Source organism: Sander vitreus, chromosome 18 (assembly GCF_031162955.1).
Source record: "Sander vitreus isolate 19-12246 chromosome 18, sanVit1, whole genome shotgun sequence".
In the NCBI taxonomy this organism is placed as follows: domain Eukaryota; kingdom Metazoa; phylum Chordata; class Actinopteri; order Perciformes; family Percidae; genus Sander; species Sander vitreus.
Window position 1 is genome coordinate 28,750,627 of NC_135872.1, and position 23,418 is coordinate 28,774,044.

Genomic DNA, 23,418 nt, shown 5'->3' on the forward strand with positions numbered 1-23,418 from the left:
CATAACCTGGCTATTCACTTAACTCCGGGGTGTGACCCCGGTTCCTGCTGTGCATGTCAACACACTGACTGAGACACAGGGGCGTCTCTCTGGAGTCCTGTCTCCGACCTGTTCACTGTATAATGAAACAATAATTTCTTGTTTGGCTTTACAGATGTTGGACCGTCTTTACCATCCAGTCGTTTCCATCAGATCTTCTTCATCATCGTTTCACTGGGGAATTGCTGACACCCTTTGTTTTTTAAAAGGATCCCCATTAGCTGATGCCCCAGCAGTCAGCCACTCCAAAACTAGACACACAATACATACCATTACATTAAAGACCTTCCATTACAATAATAAATGTAAAATCTAATTAAAATGCAATACATTTATCCACCACCTCATACATACAGTTGTGTTCAAAATAATAACAGTCCAACATCACTAACCTCATAAATCAAATGTTTTGGTAGAAGTGATATTTCTACATGGCAAATAATTTAGTAGTAAGTGTTGTAGAGTCATAGAAAACCAACAGACCCAACAGTCATGACATGATGCTGCTCATTCTGGGTAATTGAATCTGTAATTGAAAGGGGCATGTTGGGGGGCGCTGTTGGGCACTGAGCATGTAGGACGTGTCTCCCTTTTGCTCCGCGAGTTTGTGTTTATTTTAAGTTTTTAACACAGTTTCTTTTCACTAGTTTGGCCGGTGCACAATTGTGACAAGTACGTGGTCAGTTTCGGTGTGTTTTTGGGGAATTTCAACCGACAATGGCAGCTGCACGTGGAAACTCGGCTCGCACACAGGCTGTGCTAAGGCTTCTCCCTCGACTGAGCCCGCATCTTCACCGAAGGTGGTCACGGACCCCGAGTGTGCGCCCAATTTGGATCACCTCCGGGCTATGTTAGACCAGTTGAAAGGGGACATTTGCGTCAAAATAGACTCGCTGTCTTGCGAGCTTCGAGCGGACATTTCTTCGGTAAGAGAGGAGCTTAGGCACGCAATTGAACCGATGCAACAAAAACTTCTCCCTTTTTCTCTCGCTGTGTGTTTTGTGTTTTGTTTAGTCAGGTCGCCCATGTTTTATTTTATTTCTGTGACTGTTATACATACCACTCTGCAGTGGACACTAATAGTTGACTAGCATGCAGCAGTCTAGTATGACACAATCCGGGACAGGACTCAAATTTGTTAGCTGGAACTGTAATGGTCTAAATCAGCCTATTAAACGTATCAAAGTTCTTCACCATCTTCAACAATTAGGTGCCCATATTGTTTTCCTTCAAGAGACTCATTTAAAATCTTCCAGCCATATCAGATTAAAGGTGAGATGGGTCAGTCAAGTATTTCATTTTAGTTTTAATGGTAAATCTAGGGGTGTTGCAAATTTGATTCACAAATCGGTTCCTTTTGTGTGCTCTAATGTAATAGCTGACCCCAATGGAAGATTTGTGTTTGTAACGGGACAGCTATATAGTAATTCTGTGATTCTGGCTAACGTGTATGGTCCAAACTGGGATGACGACAATTTTTTCCATCAGTTGTTCGCCAAGTTACCTGACATGTCCACACATCTACTCATTATGAGAGGTGACTTTAACTGTTGGCTTAATCCTATATTAGATTGTTCTTCTGCTAGACCAGGAGTGCCCTCAAAGTCTTCTAAGACCATTTTATCCTTTATGGATGAGTTCTTGGTATCTGATCCATGGCGCTTTCTTAATCCGTCTGCTAAAATGTATTCTTTTTTCTCTCATGTACATCACTCCTTTTCTCGTATTGATTATTGTTTTCTCCATTCTGTTCAGTCTTGCTCTTATGACACTATTCTAATATCAGATCATGCTCCGACCACACTGGAGTTATTCATACAGGAGCGCGAACGTACGTGCCCCCCTTGACATCTCAATACGCGCTTGCTATCTAATGAGGATTTTGTTAAGTTTGTTTCTAATCAAATTGACTTTTTTCTTACTACCAACAGAACTCCAGGGATCTCAGCCTCCCTTCTTTGGGAGACGTTGAAAGCATACATTAGAGGTGAAATTATTTCATACAGCAGCTATGAGAATAAACAAAGGAAAAAAAAATTAAAGGAATTGAGGTTACGAATCTCCCAGCTTGATAATATCTATGCTTCCTCCCCATCTCCTAACATATATAAGGATCATCTCTCTCTTCAGGCTGAGTTTGATGTTCTTTCTACTAAAGAGGTTGAGGAGCTCTTATTTAAAGCTAAATATTGTTATTATGACTCTGGGGATAAGGCGACCAAACTTTTGGCCCATCAGCTTCGACAGGCTTCCTCCTCTCAGCAGATTCCACAAATTCATACTCCTGGCGTCACAACCGATCCTTAAAAAAATGAATGATCAGTTTAAACGGTTTCACTCCTCTTTATATACTTCTGAGGTTGGGTCTGATCTGTCAGCCCTGGATAGTTTTTTTGACTCACTGGAGTTGGTTAGGGTTGATGCTGATACTGCTGAGCGGTTAGAGGGCCCAATCACCATAGATGACCTTAAACGGGCAACATTTTCTATGCAGTCTGGAAAATGTCCAGGCCTGGACGGTTTTCCGACCGAGTTTTACAAGACCTTTTTTGACAAATTAGCACCAGTTTTGATCGAAATGTTCAATAAATCTCTTACTCTTTCTAAATTACCTCAGACTCTAAATCAGGCCTCCATTACTCTTAAAAAAGAATAAGGACCCTCTGTCCTGCTCAAGTTACCGTCCAATTAGTCTTTTATCTGTAGATGTAAAACTTCTGTCCAAATTAGCTCTGCGACTGGAATCAGTTTTGGCTTTGATAATCTCTCCTCCTTTTGTCCAGAACAGACATGGGTTCTTTAATCTCAGACGACTTCTTAATGTTGTTTATAATCCTCCTACGTCAATGGGGCTGAAAGCCGTAATCTCATTAGACACGGAGAAGGCTTTTGACAGAGTGGAGTGGAACTACCTTTTTTACGCTTTGGAGAAATTTGGTTTATGAGTTTATGTGGAACAGGAAGGTCCCTCGTTTGCGAAAGGAGCTGTTGCAGAGACCTAAGACCCTTGGGGGCTTGGCCCTTCCTAACTTGAGGTTTTATTACTGGGCTTCCATCCTTAGAGTAATTCAGCTTTGGATTTCTCTGGAGGGGGCACCAGCACTTTTAAAATTTGGAAGCAATTTCGATGCTCTTTTGGTCTATAGACCTTCTCTTTCATAGAACCTTTATCAGCTAACCCTGTTTTTCATCCTTCCTTAATTGATGGGGCTTTTTCTTTGTGGTCTGACTACGGCATCAAGGCATTTAGGGACTTGTATATTGCTGGTACATTTGCATCCTTCCAGCAACTCTCCAAGAAATTCCATTTTCCTAGACAACATTTCTTTAGATATCTTCAAGTTCGTAGTTTCATCCACAATCTTAGCCCCAATTTCCCAAGTCTCCCAGAGGCCTCTCTAATTGACTCCTTTTTAACCCCATTGCCTACCATTAAGGGTGCTATTTCACGTTTATACAATCTTATCTATTCTTTGCAGCTTACCCCGCAGCATACAATTAAAACCCAATGGGAGGAGGATCTAGGGGAGGGGATCTCAGAGGAGCTGTGGGATGCCATTTTGCATCAGGTTCACTCCTCATCTATTTGTGCTAGACATGGTCTGACCCAGTGCTAAATTCTACATCGTACCCATCTCACTGGAGTTAGGCTTCCCAAATATAAAGCTGACTTTGTAGCCTTTGTCTCCTTATTGGTTAGACTTTTGATTTTATTGAGGTGGAAGTCTCCTTCGCCGCCTTCTCACTAGTCTTGGATCAAGGACATCCTTCAGTTTGTGAAGTTGGAGAAAGTTAGGTGCTCGATACATGGTTCTCTTGCAAAGTTTAATAAAACTTGGGGTCCATTTTTTGCACATGTTGAGGGATGGATTTTTACGGCTATTCCAGAGTAGCCACCCTGATTGTCTACTAATTGTAAATTTTTTCTTGTGTGAATTTGTAGCATGCTGGGATGTTTTTTACTTATCTCTGTGTAAGTGAACATATTGGGTTTTATTTAGCAGTGGGTGACCATTTTGTGTTTTTTTTTTTTTTTACTATTTAAACTATTACTATTATTCCTTACCTGAGTTCATTTTATTTTTTTATTTTTATTTTTCTACTTGTTGTACTTGACACAGTTTTGACTCCCGAAATGTTACCTCTTGATTTTGTTATGTCACTGAAAAATCAATAAACAAATGTTTAAAAAAGAAAAGAAAAGAAAGGGGCATGTTCAAAATAATAGCAGTGTTGTGTTCAATAAGTGAGGTGATTGATTCTGTGAAGAAACAGGTGTCAGTTATGGCCCATATTTAAGGAAGGAAGGAAGCAAATGTTGTGCATGCTGGTTATAGTGCATTTCACACTGAAATACTCAGCAAAATGGGTCGTTCCAGACATTGCTCTGAGGAACAGCGGACTTTGATTAAAAAGTTGATTGGAGAGGGGAAAGTGCAGAAAATGATAGGCCGCTCAGCTAAAATGATTTCAAATGCTTTGAACGACATGGGAAAAAACGGTCAACTACCATTCGAATGGATCGAAGAATAGCCAAAATGGCAAAGGCTCAACCAATGATCAGCTCCAGGAAAATCAAAGAAGACTTACAGTTACCTGTGAGTACTGTTAGGATCAGAAGAAGGCTATGTGAAGCTAAGCTATCAGCTAGAAGCCCCCTCAAAGTCCCATTGCTGAAAAAAAGACATGTACTGAATGGGTTGAAAGTTGCCAAAGGACACATTGACTGGCCAAAGGAGAAATGGGGCAACATTCAGTGGACTGATGAGAGCAAAATTGTTCTTTTTGGGTCTAGGGGCCGCAGACAGTTTGTCCGACGACCCCCATGCACTGAATTCAAGCCACAGTACACTGTGAAGACAGTAAAGCATGGTGGTGCAAAAGTCATGTTATGGGGATGTTTATCATACTGTGGTGTTGGGCCTGTTTATCACATACCAGGGATCATGGATCAGTTTCAATACATCAAAATACTTGAAGAGGTCATGTTGCCTTATGCTGAAGAGGAAATGCCTTTGAAATGGGTCTTTCAACGAGACAATGACCCAAAACACACCAGTAAGCGAGCAAAGATTGATGTTATGGAGTGGCCAGCCCAATCCCCAGACCTCAATCCCATAGAAAACTTGTGGGGTGACATCAGAAATGCTGTTTCTGAGGCCAAACCCAGTAATGCAGAGGAATTGTGGAATGTAGTTCAATGGTCCTGGGCTGGAATACCTGTTCACAGGTGTCAGAAGTTGGTCGACTCCATGCAACACAGATGTGAAGCAGTTGTCAGAAATAATGGTTATGCAACTAAATATTAGTGCAGTGATTCAAAGTAAAGCAAACCCTTGAGACATTTTTCAGTTTAATCAGTAAATGTTTGAGTTTGTAAAGAAAAATGCAAATACTGCTATTTTTTTGAACAGCCTAATATTCCTTTTTCTTCACTTCCTGTAAAGGTAGAACAAAAACTTGATCAATTTTGGTCATGTTTTGATTTGGAATTGAATGTGCAGTGTTCCCAATGCATTGCACTGCTATTATTCTGAACACAACTGTATACGCAAACATACACACAAACATTTCCCATAAACAAGATATCAAGCTAACAGTCACACCAGTAACTATAACATTATACATACAGACATACAGTTACATTCCAGTATTCAATATATTTCCTCTGCATGCCAGATAGATGCTTCTGCATATACTTTTTGAAAAAATGAGTTGTCTTTAAACTAAATCATGACTCAACCCTACCGACTGTGTTCAGGCCGACATTAGCACTGTGTAATAACACACAACCCTCTTCTTTATTCAATGAGGCCGCGGCATTGTTACAACACAAGAGCTGATGCAGTGTGACATCATCTGGTGAATATGTAAAGCACACATTCCTGGTTGATTAGTGTCTAACACCGTTTGTCTGCTGTTTACTTGGTGATTGTGATGGGATACAATTATTTTTGTAATGATGATCCTCATAGTTTCCTGAACCCCTGTGGAGTGTTTTAGAGTCTGATTAGCCTTAAAACTCAGATATATCACTCAAAATTAATTTCCCTTTAGGGACAATAAAAACTATCCATCCATCTATCCACCCATCCATCCATTCACCCATCCATCTATCCATTCATCCACCCATCCATCCATTCACCCATCCATCTATCCATCCATTCACCCATCCATCCATTCACCCATCCATCCATCCATCCATCCATTCACCCATCCATCCACCCATCCACCCATCCATCCATCCATTCACCCATCCATCCATCCATCCATCCACCGATCCATCCATCCATTCACCCATCCATCCATCCATCCATTCATTCACCCATCCATCCATCCATCCACCCATCCACCCCAAACCACGTGATCACATGTGCAAAACAACATGTAAGGATGCATCCATGCCTTCCTCTAATTTCCTGAAATAACACGCCCACACCAATTCTACTTTAACGCATTGCTGTTTTAACTCTGAGAACCCAGTAACAAACTAAAACAATTATCTGAAAGCGACATTGTTGATCCTAAGTGGCATCATTTGCAGCAGAAACCCTTTTAGATTAGAGAGTCGTGATGGTGTGTAATACAGTTTTGACATATTCAGTGTAGTATTGAGCAGAGCTCTTTTTAAAACATTTGGGAAATCCAATGTCAATTCTCAAGTTAATCAAAGTCAGTCGCATCGGCATCGCTTTGAATCCATTCAGTAAATGGCCATGCATGACACTTTGGGGCTGCTCAGGAAAGATAACATGAAATGTAGTCTGTGCCAGTAGAAGCTGCACTGTGGCAGAGTGACTCATGCTCAGGGTTAAGGATAAAAGCCAACCGCTAAAGGCTACAACCAGTGAACAGTGTCATGCTGTGTGGAGTGTTTGGAGAAGCGTCAACAGCCTGCAGTGGGATTCACTTCATGGTGCTTTCCCTCATGCAGGAACTGTATCTGTACTAGGGATCGACCGATACTGGTATTTCAACGCCGATTATTAGTAGTTAATAAAACCGATAACCGATATTTGGAACCGATATGCATATACAGTGAAAATGAAAATCAAAGTCAAAATTAAGGTTTTGGAATGTTACAAACTCCAACACAAAACTTTGTTTAAATGCTTTAAGCAATTATTTAATGAATTAGAAACTTATCAACATAATCCCCAGTAACAGAGAGTCAGATAGTGTTGTGGTGGGGGGGGACATTAAGTCAGACTCAGTGGGGAGTGAAACCGAAGCAGAGGGACAGACACAGAGCTGTAGCCGTACAACTCTTTTTAATTCATTAACTTTATCAGTTATAAAACACTGAGACCGATAATCTGCAAACTGCCAAAAAATGGCCCGATAATCGGTCTATCTCTGATCTGTACAAAATGAATCTCTTCTGTCATATGTTGCCTCTGTGCTGCAATCCTTGGCCTCTGTAAATATTTATCATAGTGATCCCATGACTCTGGCAGCGGCACTGCAGAGCCATGAGAAGTGCAGGGCTTTTTGGGGGGGTACGAAGACCAGTTGTGGGTGTTCTGGAAAAGTTTGGTGGAAATGTGACTCCTGCAGCCCCCTCCCCACAGGCCCGGCCCGCGGCAGCCCCGATTAGCTGAGTGAGTCTGTTTGTTTACATGTCGAAGGAACGGCCTCAGACACAGCACAGCTCTGTGAGGGGGGGGAGAGAGGAATGCCTTAAATCCTCTTTATGGCCTTTTGACTCCTGTAGCAAGGTTTGATTTAGTTAAAGTGCTCATATTATGATTTTTGGCTTTTTCCCTTTCCTTTATTGTGTTATTTATCTATTTGTGCATTTTATAGACTTCTAGGGACTTACCATCTCCAACAGAAAACACTGTTCACAAACTGCTCCAAACAGCTCTATTGTAGTCCAGCCTTTACTTCAGAGACAAACGTGGTCACTTTGGAACAGACGTTATAATGCTCACCTAGCTGCTAGCATGGCACGCCCTCATACTCTGCTTCTGACTGGCTAGTAGTCCTTACCAGGTACTGTCAGGGCACGCCCTCATACTCTGCTTCTGACTGGCTAGTAGTCCTTACCTAGGTACTGTCAGGATACGCCCTCATACTCTGCTTCTGACTGGCTAGTAGTCCTTACCTAGGTACTGTCAGGGCACGCCCTCATACTCTGCTTCTGACTGGCTAGTAGTCCTTACCTAGGTACTGTCAGGGCACGCCCTCATACTCTGCTTCTGACTGGCTAGTAGTCCTTACCTAGGTACTGTCAGGGCACGCCCTCATACTCTGCTTCTGACTGGCTAGTAGTCCTTACCTAGGTACTGTCAGGGCACGCCCTCATACTCTGCTTCTGACTGGCTAGTAGTCCTTACCTAGGTACTGTCAGGGCACGCCCTCATACTCTGCTTCTGACTGGCTAGTAGTCCTTACCTAGGTACTGTCAGGACACGCCCTCATACTCTGCTTCTGACTGGCTAGTAGTCCTTACCTAGCTACTGAGCATGTGCGACTCCCAACAACGATGGAACAGAAGTGAGATGTCTCACTCTGTAGCTAAAACAGAGAGCTCAACACACAGGGTGAAAAGAGGAGCTGCAGCAATGAGCAGTACAACAAAAATATGGTGTTTTCTGAAAATTAAACCACATAAACCTATTCTGGTACAACCTCTAAATACAATTATCAACCTGAAAATGAGCATAATATGAGCACTTTAAATCTCTCACACACACATACACACACAAACGGGCATCATCCCTATTTGTGATGACTAGGAAGGGTTTACATCACATGGGTCAAACCCGGCCCCTCGCAGATTTTGATCCGGCCAGCATATCAATTTAGCTTCACAATGAATTTTGGCCTACCTAGTTTTTGTCGCATTTTCCGACGGTTTTTCAAAGTTTTTTGCCCCTTGTTTTTTTTTTTTTTATAAAGATTCTTTTTTTGGGCATTTTTAGGTCTTTATTTTCACAGGACAGATGAAGACATGAAAAGGGAGAGAGAGGGGGAATGACAAGCAGCAAAGAGCCGCAGGTTGCTGCGTCAAGGAGTAAACCTCTACATATGTGCGCCCACTCTACCAACTGAGCTAACCCGGCCACAACTTTTTTGAAGCTATGTTTTGACAATTTGGTCGCTTTTTCCGGTGTTTTTGTTGCTTTCATCCACATTTTGGGGCTTTTTTCCCAACGTTTTAGTCAGTTTTTCTCTAAGATGGCTGGGTAACTTTTTTGCTGACTTTTTGCTTAATTTTAATAAAAGCATGGCAATAAAATATACATGTCTGGCCCTTGTTGTGATTCTCATTTTCCAGTCCGGCCCTTATATTAATAAAGTTGAGTTTGACCCCCCCGGTTTACATGATGCAGCTTGTATAAAACCTTTAGTGTTTCTGTGTTATCAAATTCATCCTAAAGATTTCAGGTGATGGTGAAGAGCATGATTTTCATTGGATGGTCCCCCCCACACAGCTAGGTTTCACACCCATTAGTGAGCCCAAATGCAAGGTTCAGGTTATCAGATTTCATTACATGGGATATTGACTTTGGTTGGGGAACCAAGACAGAAGTATTAGAATGTTCTGCCTCGAGCTACAACCTGAATATGAGTTCCAGGCATGAAGGCCTTATTCTAGGAATGGGGGGTGCTTTTAAACATGCAATTCTTCATATATTTGAACTTAAAATTTATTTTTCTTTGGCTGTGTGTGATGTCAGTCACTTATAGTGATATAGCCACAGAGAACTTTACAGTTTGTCGTTACTTTGGTTTTCTAGCCCACAAACTCCGAAAAACATGCTATAAAAATGTATCTTTAAAAATAAATAATATCAAATAATTGTGCAGAAAGTTGAGGGATGTTCAAACTTCTTAAAGGACCATTTACTTTCACTTTCCAGATTTATTATAAATCATATAATCCCTTACATCATGCTGTCTTGTTTTTAGAATATTTAGGATTTACCGTTCTAGGCCTCCATTGGTTTCCATTCATTTCCGTCCCACACCCCATCCACACCAACACAGGGGTGCGGGATTGTGGTGGCGTAGATTGATTTTGCGAGTGCAGCTGAAGGTGGGCACCAGGGCGGGCACTTCTTCCCAAAATATAGTTTGAACGAATCCAACGTAAAAGCTGTGACTATACAAATCCCAACATGTAAACAGGAACATGTTGGCGTTATTTTGTCACTTATTGGGAGCAGTAGACTAGTTGGAGCCAGTTACCTCCAGGATCTGTGCTAGGCTAAGCTACCGGTGAAAGCCATCAGAAAGAGTTACAACACGCACGGAGATGAGAAGGGTATGTATGGACTTATCTAACTCTGGGGGATACAGAGAATAAGACAAAGTCCCAATAAGCCGCCATGTTCCTTTAAGATTGTACTTATTTGAAACAGAGTACAGTTTATAACGTCTTGTTAATGTACTGTAAAATAAAGTATGACTGCATTCTGCATAAACTGTGTCTTCAGTCTTCCTGTCAACTGGTCTTTCACTTCTCACTATAAAGCCTTTTTTCCTGTGTTCAGAATGTCAGCCGGCTTCTGTGTCTTTTTAATCTCCCAGCGCTCTCCACTGCTCACTCCATTTCCTCTCCCATTTAAAAGAGAATAGAAATAAACGGCTGTTGAAATGGAATTTAAAGCTCTGGGCCGGTGTGCGCCTGCACTTCAGATTTGGTCTGCATGTGTCCCAGTAAAGCCCGCCTCAGCTTGCTTTTCTTTCCAGATGTGAAGGACAAAAGAGATGTGACGGTCAAAGAGGTCGTGATGAGTTTTGCAGACTGGTCGTGTCTGGTCTGGTTCACCCTGGGGGGGCCGTAAGACGTATGCCAGCTGAGAGAAGACTTCAGTTCTAAAGTGCAGTAAACAAGTTGTCCCCTCTATAGGCCTGTAACAATTATTACATAATTGTCTAATTGTCAATTTAGCGCAATTGGCTAAAGTCTTAAGTCTTAACTTTTTTGATCACTAGCCAACACGGCTAGTAGATTTTTAAAGTTACCAGCCAATCAGACTTTCCACTAGCCACGTTTGTTTGTTTTCCTACTAACTTGACGTCTTAATTTCAGCTCCTCTGGTTTGTTTGGCTCTGTTCGTTCGTCTTCTCCGTTTCAGCGTAGCTCGTAATCGATACCACGCACGCTGGGCACGTAGCCAACGGTTGTCTGACGCGTCACGACTTACCCTACAGTCACATTAGCTACAAAAGACAGCGACACGCACTCGCTTGATGGGCATTCCTGGGCGTGCCTAGCCTACTCCTTGGCAGTGAATGTAGGCTAGCAGTACTTGCAAGCTACTGAAAATGTGAACGTTCTCAGCTTTACATATATATATATATATACACACATATATACATACATATATATATACACACACATATATATATACACACACACACACAGGTGCTGGTCATATAATTAGAATATCATGAAAAAGTTGATTTATGTCACTAATTCCATCAAAAAGTGAAATTTGTATATTATATTCATTCATCACACACTGATATATTTCAAATGTTCATTTCTTTTAATTGTGATGATTATAACTGACAACTAATGAAAATCCCAAATTCAGTATCTCAGAAAATTTGAATATTACTTAAGACCAATACAAAAAAAGGATTTTTAGAAATGTTGGCCAACTGAAAAGTATGAACATGAAAAGTATGAGCCTGTACAGCACTCAATACTTAGTTGGGGCTCCTTTTGCCTGAATGACTGCAGCAATGCGGCGTGGCATGGAGTGGATCAGTCTGTGGCACTGCTCAGGTGTTAGGAGAGCCCAGGTTGCTCTGATAGTGGCCTTCAGCTCTTCTGCATTGTTGGGTCTGGAGCATCGCATCTTCCTCTTCACAATACCCCATAGATTTTCTCTAGGGTTAAGGTCAGGGAGTTTGCTGGCCAATTAAGAACAGGGATACCATGGTCCTTAAACCAGGTACTGGTAGCTTTGGCACTGTGTGCAGGTGCCAAGTCCTGTTGGAAAATGAAATCTGCATCTCCATAAAGTTGGTCAGCAGCAGGAAGCATGAAGTGCTCTAAAACTTCCTGGTAGACGGCTGCGTTGACCCTGGACCTCAGAAAACACAGTGGACCAACACCAGCAGATGACATGGCACCCCAAACCATCACCGACTGTGGAAACTTTACACTGGACTTCAAGCAATGTGGATTCTGTGCCTCTCCTCTCTTCCTCCAGACTCTGGGACCTTGATTTCCAAAGGAAATGCTAAATGTACTTTCATCAGAGAACATAACTTTGGATCACTCAGCAGCAGTCCAGTCCTTTTTGTCTTTAGCCCAGGCGAGACGCTTCTGACACTGTGTCTTGTTTAGGAGTGGCTTGACACAAGGAATGCGACAGCTGAAACCCATGTCTTGCTTACGTCTGTGCGTGGTGGTTCTTGAAGCTCTGACTCCAGCTGCAGTCCACTCTTTGTGAATCCCCCCCACATTTCTGAATGGGTTTTGTTTCACCATCCTCTCCAGGGTGCGGTTATCCCTATTGCTTGTACACTTTTTTTCTACCACATCTTTTCCTTCCCTTGGCCTCTCTATTAATGTGCTTGGACACAGAGCTCTGTGAACAGCCAGCCTCTTTAGCAATGACCTTTTGTGTCTTGCCCTCCTTGTCCAAGGTGTCAATGGTCACCGTCTTCTGGACAGCTGTCCAGTCAGCAGTCTTCCCCATGATTGTGTAGCTACAGAACTAGACTGAGAGACCATTTAAAGGCCTTTGCAGGTGTTTTGAGTTAATTAGCTGATTAGAGTGTGGCACCAGGTGTCTTCAATATTGAACCGTGTCACAATATTCTAATTTTCTGAGATACTGAATTTGGGGTTTTCATTAGATGTCAGTTATAATCATCAAAATTAAAAAAAATAAACACTTGAAATATATCAGTCTGTGTGTGATGAATGAATATAATATACAAGTTTCACTTTTTGAATGGAATTACTGAAATAAATCAACTTTTTCATGATATTCTAATTATATGACCAGCACCTGTATATACCGGTCATTTCCATCACTTCTGAAACTCTCCTCTATGCATTGTTTTTAATGTTAATGTCTCTGTACGAATCTAAGGTTAGATTGTACAGGACAGGGAACGTGGACACCACTAAAATGAGTTTTTCCTTCATTTTCTCACAGCTTTGCGGAACTAAAGTTTGATCGATTCGTTTCTGTGAACGTTTGACATGGTGACGCTTCCGTATTGATAGTAGCATGCTATTGTCTAGTATCTGCAAGAGGTCTTACAAGTCACTTAAGAGGTATTGTCAAGTCACAAGAACGATTTTATTTTTACATTTTTGGATTTATAAGTATTTATTTCTCGATAGGGGTAACAAAATATATGAGATAAAATGGCAAACATATCAGATATATACAGAAATACCTGAAGCGCTTCCGCCATCTTGAATGATTTTCTTCGACTCGAGCAACCAACGTACATGTCTTGCTGCCCTCACGCTGCCTTCACTCCGATTGGCTGTCCCTTTGTTGCATCACTCAGCATTTGCATGAAATAGACACGAAAATAGACTTCTTGTCGCTGGCAAACGGCCACTCCCATTGAAAATAAATGGCAGCCTGCCGCTTTGTCACTGTCTCTTGTAGCTAATGTGACTGTAGGGGTTAGTGTTCATGGGAAATGTAGGATAAGTGCTACAAGCAGTGTTGCCAGATAAAGATTACGTTTCCAAGCCAAAGAGAAACAAAACTGCACAAATTTCTTAGCAGAAAACCGACCAATGACACTGACTTGTCACATTGTTTCTGCTGCCGGCCGATTCAGACGCTTCGCTTCATTCATCTCGGCCAAATTGGCTGGGAACTTTAAGATGTTACCCGCCAAAGTACATTTTACCCACATTTGGGTTGGTGGGTGTCAATTTAAAGCCCTGGTTATGAGTGATTGGTCGGACTATATATTTTTATTATTATTTCAATTGTTGGTGGTTGTCACTTGACCCTATACACGTTCATAGCAACAAAAAGGGGGGGCAGTTAAAAATGTTTTATGATAATAAAGAGGCGTGGTTTACTTCATAGGCTGTGTATTTGTGTTATTACATTATCTGGGTCACATGACAGGAATATGACAAAAGATGTATCTTGGGATTCATTCAGAACTAATTTGTTTAAAAAAGTAATAAATAAATACATATTCTTAAATTTGACTGAAAGACAATTATATTATTTATCGTAATTATTTCTGAGACAATTAATTGCACAGAAACAATTGGAAATGTTACAGCTCTTACCCTCACCCTTCACCGTCCCCCTCTTGTTTCCCCCCTCCCTGCAGGTTGTGTATTTTGGAGATAGCATGAGGTCGGACATGTTCCCTGCCAGCACCTTTGGGAAGTGGGAGACAGTGATGATCGTGGAGGAAATGGAGGGGGAGGGCGTCCCCAAGAGTGATGCAGCAATGTCCAATGAGGCCCAAGTGGAGCCGCTGGAGAAAAAGGGAAAGTTTGAGGTGAGTTCACTGAAGCAGCTTTTTCTGTTTAGCTTTCCAGACCTCTGCGGCCCGCTCCCCGTCTCTGCTGGAGGCCACAGGCTCGGGGCTACATCAGTCGCTAACACACCCTGGGGGTATACTAGTTAGGGGTGGACATCACAGTTACGTCACTGCAGGCGCATTGTGGTGGCAGAAAAACAGCCGAAACAATGATGAATATACTGTTTATCACAATAAATCTATAGTTTTTCAGGGACGACTTTCTTATAATACATCCATGGGGATAGCTGGCTAGTTTCTTAGCTAACTTGATTATTCCACCATGTTTTAATGCTACGTTGGTTAAAGGTACTCTAAGCGATGTCATGCGTTTTTTAGGCTACAACATTTTTTGTCACTTACAGCAAACATCTCCTCATTATCCGCGAGCTGCCTGTCCCCTGAACACACTGTAAAAAGACGCGGTCTCTGTAGACAGCCCAGGGTCCACACACGCCAACAAAAACAAAGTGGTCCAACCTGGACCATGCAAACATACACAAACCGTGTTCTAGTGTTCAGCCAATAACGGACAAGAAGGATTTTGGTGGGGGGGGGGGGGCGTTAGTGCACTGAAGCACAGAAGGGAGGGGACGGGATGAGGAGGAGGGAGGAGCGAGCTAGTCTTTGTTTTGTTTGAAAATACTTTGAACGGCAACAAGAAGTAACATCACCCAACATCGCTTAGAGCACCTTTAAAGAAAATGAGCCAAACAGCCGTGCCCGCTTGCCTGCTCCTCCGGTAACGTTAGCAGTTAGCAGGGTTAGCATGGCGGCGTTAGCCAGGACCAGTCGGGATCACTTTACTGGCTGTGTCGCAATTGTTTTTGCGAGTAACCAACTCGGGTACTAGCTATATAATTCAATGTGAGTACATGAATGTTAAAATGACATAAAATGCCCGTCCCTTGTAGCCGTGATAAATTAGCATGAAGCTAATGCTTACCTGTTCAGGAGGAAATTAGCCAACTCAGCGTCCTTTTGGGCTCTAAGCTGTCTCCATCTTTCAAATACATCTCCAATATTTACCCAGATGGGTTTGTTACATCTCTTGTCACGCAACTATTAGAAACATGCTGCGTTTTATGTTGGGTAGAATCTATCTCCGTTGATCCTGTTAGTTTGTTTGCTGCTTTCATGACTGTGCTAACGTTCCAGCTGTAGCACGCTGGGTTTATGTGTCTACAGGTATATCTGGCAACCCGGCCTGGCTGTCAACTGGGCAGTTGATACCAACACACAGGCCAAAACATAAATAGACATTCCGTCACGGAACGGAAATTTCAAAAGAAGAAAATCCTGGCATTAGCGTTGTTGTCAGAAAAGAATTTCAACTTAGCGTGTTTCCTTAATATCTGATGACGCTTTGGGGTCATTTTTGGATTTATTACAGTAAATATGTTACATATTGCACCTTTAAATTTGGAACCAATGATCAGATTCAAAACCACATTTTCCAAACAATTCCAATAAAAAAAACGATTCCATTGGAAATCGTAATTTTTGAAACGATTCCAAGTTGGAACCGGTTCTCGATGCCAAATCCCAGGTGGGAAATGGGAAACGCCAGAGGCCCCACAATGCAATACTATCACCAATATGGTATTATTATGATTTTAAACATATTGCGATATTGTGCAATTTATTACCTTTTTTCCAACTTCAAATGATGTCCCCAAAGGAAAACTTTGTCAACATCTGCTTTATCTAAAAAGCTCAATTATCCTGTTGATTCATCACACACTCTCGCTGTGAGTGAGGATGTGATATCAGGCCAGCGCTGCCCTCGGCCTCACAGAGCAGATGAGGACTTTAACCAGCAGGACGTTGTGACCCTGACAGTCAAAAAGTGACGAGTCAGCCCATCTTCTGGCAAGTAACCCCAGCACCAGTATCAGACCTTTTTACAAAATAGAGAGGGCTGTCCAAGGAAGAGCAAAGAATGCTCACCCCAGATGTAGTTACATAAGCCCTCTGTACTGAAATCTTTATGTACCAAAACAGAGTACCATTATTCCAATATTTTAATTTCCTTGCATTCAGTAATAGCTGTACAGTTCATATTTTAAGTACATTGGTAAAGGTAACTAATTAGGAAACTATAAGGGCTCTCAGATCCGCTAAGGCAATGCTCTATCTCGCAATGTTAACAAAAGCTAAAAAAGAAAAGTCGGTGCATCCGCCGAAAATTATTTTATCTAACGTGCACTCGGTGAATAATAAAATGGATGAGTTGACAGCAAAGCTCTTTATGTGTCTACATGTGTTTTTAAGGGGTATTGACTGTTGTTTTTTGCCTTGCATATTTGTTGCATTAGCATTAGTTGCAAGGATTGAATCTTGAACTGTGTGGGCCAGACAGGCATGGGACGTCTTCATTTTATGATTGGTCGGGAGAACACAAAACCAATTCAGAAAAACTAAATACATTTTTACCCTCCCTCTTTATTTCTCTTTGCAGCCAGCCTTGTCTGTAAGAAATCATCCAACGCTCCCACTCCCGTTGCTGACAGACTGTATCAGCTGGAGCTAGCTAATTAGGCTAACATTAGCAATATTAGTTAGTTGAAAACGCTTTCTACTGAGCTAACTTTGAATGTTTTCCAGCTGACTCATTAAAAGAAGAAACATGTAAAAAGGGTCTAATATGCACTTGATGGCTACATATATGACTCCTCACCATGTGCAACTTCTTCTAGCCACAATTTGCATTATTTTATTTGTGCAATTCCCATTGTATGCGTAATTTATTTTATAATGGGGCCCGTCACATGCAGTACTCTACTATATCAGGGCCTGTGCAATATCCTCTCAACTAGTGGATGAAGTACATTGTTGTCACGTTATATATTGTAAAGTACTGTACTGTCTACAAACTGAATGATTGGTAATTAATGCATGTGTTTGTATGCAGCGGTTGTCCTTCTTGCCCAAGACAAATTTCCTACAGGAAAATAAAGTTGATCTTATCTGATCTTAATATGCTAAGAACTGAGGCTGTGTGTCCACTGAGGGACATGAGGCTGAAGCTAGAAGTTTGTGATGTGGCTACATGTCCCAGGCAAAGGGACATGTCCCAGAAGACATGGGAATGAAGAAACCACAGTGTTGTTGTGTTGCAGTTTAGAGCTAGTTGGTCCTGGTAGGGTACGTGTTACAGGGACAGATGTCAGATCAGATATTACCGTGTATTACGTTTGGCTGCTGTTTGTATTTGTTTAAACAGTACGTTTTCACTTTTAATATTACCAGATACACAGCTACATACGTGTGTTCACATGTGAAACATATAAAGTAGCCAGCTATCTTGAGAATGCCTTGGAGAAGACAAATAAAAGCTCTTTAATAAATGGTCATTTTTTCAACACAATATAAGGGTTCAAGTAATTTCCACTGTTTTAACAAAGCAAAAGGGCCATCTCTAAAGGTTATATAAAATAAGGTGAAGAAGGAGAATTTTGATAAAGCCGACGTTTGTCTGTAACAAAAATAAATGCGCTTTCATCAGCTCCTGATAGCGATCTTGCAGATCAGCGCCCTGAATGAGGACCTTCTGTTAGCAGATGGAGCCGGATGAGAACTTTGCTGACACAGATTAAATCTTGATGCTGATGAGATCACACACTTCCTCTTCCTGCGGCCCTCTTTTCATGTATTAGCACAATCTCAAATCTGATGGTACATGGCAATAACACCGCAGTGCTCTAATTCCCATGCATGCACTTAATGTACTAGTGCAGAGGAGGCACATACGCAGGATATTTAGTGTTTCCTCTGTGTTGAATTAGGTCAGAGGTTTCTGCTTCAGCATGTATCTTCAGAAATACATTTGGGCCATCCTATATTGGTTCCTTCTCAAATATTATATTTAGAAATATTTGGCACCAATCTCCATGACAACGTGATGCATGTTTTTTTTTTTTATCATCTCTGAAGATTATGAAACAGTTCCTGATGACATTAGCTGATATTGTGCAAAGCACAGCATTTCTCATTTTGGTTTGTGAGGTTTGTATCTCACTACAGTCTTCTTTGAACACCACATCCTGTTGCTGCGACGATCGCAGCTCATCAGCCCTGATAATATATCTTGATGTTGTGTGAGTGATTATGAGTAACAGAGCAGGGCATTTCATGGAAATAATGATCAAAACAACCCAGAAAAGTGGCTTTGCTTAAAGCCAGTTTGAAGTCTTGCTGTATTCCTAACTAACTTCCTAACCCCACCTCCTTTTAATCAGGTCTGCACATGTCTGAGAATGAATGAGTTACATAGTTTGGTTTGTGCGTGAACTGTCCCAACAGGAGCAGGGCATGAAGTCCCCCTCTGACGTGTCCAAGCAGTGGGGCTCCTACTTCGTGGACGTACATGGAAGCGGAGGGGACGAGGAGAGCCAGAAACTGACCTGGTGCTGCCACTGCATTCACAAATACAGCACCATGGCCATCCCCAGTGTGGAGCACATAGCAGGTATGTGACAGGAGTCCCATAGGCGTAATTTACAACCCCCACCAATAATCAAAACTGGCCAGTGCAACCTCCCCCCCCTTGAGATAACAAGATAAAGCAATTACATTTACATTTATAATCATAATAGACTTTAAAAAGCACTTCTCTAAACGAATTATATAAAGTGCTTTACAACCTATTTACAACCTAGTCTCGCATGTCCAGACCTTCCTCCACAGCACTGCAGAGGAGGGTCTGACTAGTCCACACAGCATTCTGGGATGGGAGAAAAACGTGCTCTGGTTTATTGACATTTCTTTAAACCAATCACAAACGTTGTGGGCGGCGCTAAGCTCCGGACGGAGCCACGGTGCCTCTGCTAAATAGTCTCAGGAAGGAACTTGTTTTGGTGGAACATGTGTACGTTCAAAAGTAGTTTTAGTCGTGCAACAGAAAACTCAGATTGGACAGATAGTCTAGCTAGCTGTCTGGATTTACCCTGCAGAGATCTGAGGAGCAGTTAACCATAGTCCTCACAAATCCACCAGAGGTTAGAACGCCAACACAGAGGAAGAGGAAGGTAAAGGACATCCGGACGAAAATTAGGGACGTCCGGCGGATCTTCCGGCAGCACCGGAGCAATCCCCTTAATGAATTATCGTCAATACAGACTATTTACAACTTAAAAACAGAGTCTACAGTAAATGTATAAGTACATAATACAAATGTGACTGATTAAATCAAGGCAAGGGACATGTTAAATAATTACAAAATGACAAATTATAAAATAGGAGAAAGTAGAATCAACCTAAATCAGGGTGAACTATGTAATAAAAGTAGACACTGACTGCTCAGCTTATCTTGTCAGACAGAGGCTTCCGGAGTTTTCATCTTTCAGTTTCGTCTTGAGTTTAAAATGAAGAAAAGCATTTGTCACGGCACAGTAAATAAAACCCAGAGCAGATCAGATAACATACAGGCTTCCTACTACAGTTTGACCAAATAGTACGGTGGGCCTAAAGTGCAAACCACGACAGCGAATTGCTACAACACGCCAGCATTGGTGAGACTGAAACGTAAAGGTTAGGTACGTATTGGACACTGATCCTCGTCCTGATTGGTTGTGTGGCACATAGTATATTTTGGGGTCATCTTTTATATATTTTTGTATATTTGCAAAAATGACAGGCACATTAAGGCACAAGATCATCCGTTGGTGTAAACTGTTGGTGTGTTGTCTTTTTCAGTTGGTCCAACGTCTGAATGAAGACCAGCCAACAGCGTTTTTTTAGGATTTGTTTTAGGTGGGTGAATGTCACCGATGCACCTTTATGTGTTTTAGTAATTTAATTTATATAATAATTTAAATTAGTAAATATACAAAATTAAATAATGTAATACTTGATGTATTATTTAATAATTAAATAATACATCAAATAAAAAATAACTGTGTGAAATACCCCAAAATATACTGCCAGTACCACACAACCAATCAGGACAAGGATCCGTGTCCAATATGTACCTACTGTTTCCGTTTCAGTGCCACCAATCGTGTTGTGGCATTTGCTCTCGTGGTTTGCACTTCAGGGCCACCATAGAATATACTTATAAAACAAAGATGCTCTCACATATGCCTGTGGTTTCAAACGCAGTTCAGTAAATAAAGGAGCATTTACACTACACTGATGTTCCTCAGCTTAGAAACATTGTGACAAAAACAAAACTCATATTTTATTTCTTAGTGAATATGTTTGCCAGTGTGTTTGGATGAAATGCACCATATGGTGCACAGAACATGCCTGAGAATCAAACTCATGCTGTAAAAACACTCTGGTATTACACTTTTAGTGGTTAAAAATCCCTATTCCCACATCAAACATTCTCCCCACCATTTCAACACAGAAACATTCCCAGGAATCAAAAGAGGACTGAGCAGATGCAGATGTGGAGCCAGAGTTCAAGTTAGCCACCTTACTGTGTCAGTCTGCTGTTACCTTTGTGTGCTGTTGTTGCAATCTGTCCGCCTGCTGCTTTCCTCAGAGGGCAGGTGTTTATAACGGTTGCCTAACAGTGACGTTGTCATGATGTGTGTACAGAGTGCAGATGGCATTGAGTACACACAAACCACAGCACAGTTTGACTGGAACTCATGTCAGACAGCTTTAAGGGTTCAGTGTGCTTTAGTCTATGTCAACAGCGTTTCGTTTCCGGACTAGATATGGTCATAGATTTTGGATATCGTAATATCCAAAAGGGAAGTTTGGGGTCCCCTGCTGGAGCTGCTACCCCCGCGACCCGACCCCGGATAAGCGGATGAAGATGGATGGATGGTAATATCATAATATGACACAAGTGTTGTCTCTCCTGGTTTTATAAGCTGCTTTACAGTAAAATGATGTAATGTTCTGAACTTACCAGACTGTTCTAGCTTTTCTATTGTTTGCCTTTACCCACTTCATCATTAAATCCATGTTACTGATGATTATCTATCAAAAATCTAATTGTAAAAATATTTTGTGAAAGCACCAAATGTCAACCCTACAATATCGCCGCAATATTGATATTGTAGTATTGGGTCAACAATATTGTGATATTTGATTTTCTCCATGTTGTCCAACCAAGTCTGAAGGCAAAAGGGTTTATTGTTGTTCCAAACAGCCACAACTAAAGGCAGGGCGAATAGCCGGCCTTCACAGAGAGGAGCAAGACACGCTAGTCGTTAGGACTGGGCATTGAGGACCGGTTCAAAAATTAAGATTCCAATGGAAAAAAAAAAGAATTCTTTGGAATCGTTTGGAAATTTTGGTTTAGAATCTGATCGTCGGTTCCAAATATAACACAAGTAACTAACTTAGTTTTGGTTACTTCCAGGCGCTTGTTGCGTTGCAGCCATGGAGCTCAGTAAGTCTGGCTTTATTTTATGTTGAAAAAGCCCGGTAAAACTATAAATCCCTGTCGACTCAAAATAAAATGTTCCTCTTATCTGTGAAATAAGCATGTGACACGTTTCAACTCCACCCCTCAAAGAATCCATAAGAACTGAAATCAAAAGGAAGAATCAGAATTGGAATCAGAATTGTTCAAATCAAAACGATGCCCAGCCCTACTAGTCGTTGAAATATGGGGAATGCGGCACACACTTGATGGCATTGATGGTGTTGGACTTGTTTATACATACATACATACAGTGACTGAAGTAGTTGTGTGTGTGTGTGTGTGTGTGTGTGTGTGTGTGTGTGTGTGTGTGTGTGTGTGTGAGAATAAAACAGAGCTTGAAGGAGAACTTCAAATTGTGCATGCTTACTGCACACCTGGCCAATCACTGCATGGAGTGGGTGTGAATGTTAGATGCCAGGTTTGGAAAGATACAAAAAAGGCCAGATGCCAAGTCAGAAATATTTTCTTTTTGGGGCTTTTTGGCCTTTAATGGATAGGACAGCTGAAGACAGGAAACGTGGGAGAGAGAGCGGGGGGGTGACGCCAGGTTGGATTTGAACCCAGGCCACTGCAGTAGGGACTGAGCCTTAGTACGCGGGGCGAACGCTCAACCAGGTGAGCTCCCAGGGCGCCCCAGAAAGCACTTCTTTTGAAGCGTAAGGCCCATTTTACACTGCCAGCCTTCCTGTACTGCAACAGGGACCAGTGGGTGGAACGAGACACACAGCTGGAAAGCGACAATGTGGACTTTAAATCCTGGACAAGGCCAAAAGACAGAAGAAATGACGTACTCTTACACAATTATTAATAACTCTGTCTGACTGCTCACGAGGGTGGACTGTCACGTTCTTTAAAACTTTAGTAAGATCCCCACATCAGCTGCCACAGCTCAACAACAGGTTTCCCTTTTAATCTCAGAGGGAACCAGAAAGCTTCATCTACATGTTGAAATAACAACTATTTCTAGGGGAGGAGGGGTTCCGTCACTTTTTTGCAGGCCTTATTTATTCATGATTATTTAATGCTAGAGAGGTTCCGATACCAATACCAGTATCTGAAAAGCCTAAAATGCTGGTATCAGTATCAGATATCAGACTGTTAAAATGGATAATAAAAGAAAGCTCTGTGGCGTTCATTTTTTGTTTGTTCATGTTTCACAAAGAGTTTAACCTGAGCCAGACCGTACAATGATAGCAATCATATCACATCCATACAGGGATAGTAGTATACAGCTGTTAAAACATAATAAAAAAAATGTACACACTGGTATCGGATCAGTATCGGCCAATACGCAAGTCCAGGTATCTGAATCGGTATCAGGAAGAGAAGAGTTGTCTCTTTGGAGGCAAAAGATCAAAGACGACTGAGTCCAACCTTCTCTGGCCTCAGTGATTACTACCTGCTGTTTACAACAAAGTGTGCTTTTCCACTGAATAATACATCAATACTGTTGAACATCTGCTGTTGCTTTTCAGCAGCAGTGGTGCATTAAACGTCCAGATGGC

The 23,418-nt window shown here is 41.6% G+C and overlaps 1 protein-coding gene across 3 annotated transcripts in view; it reads left to right on the forward strand.

Moving 5' to 3' along the window:
- The window catches only part of nt5dc1 (5'-nucleotidase domain containing 1), a 106,639-nt gene that overhangs the window by 79,326 nt on the left and 3,895 nt on the right, over positions 1-23,418 (forward strand). For 2 of the 3 annotated variants that reach the window (XM_078274291.1, XM_078274289.1), the window contains exons 10-11: positions 14,332-14,505; positions 18,832-18,997. In XM_078274291.1, the coding sequence (XP_078130417.1) occupies positions 14,332-14,505; positions 18,832-18,997 (340 nt within the window). Of the gene's footprint in view, positions 1-14,331; positions 14,506-18,831; positions 18,998-21,192; positions 21,307-23,418 lie in introns of all 3 variants that reach the window. The other variant, XM_078274290.1, reaches the window with a different exon arrangement.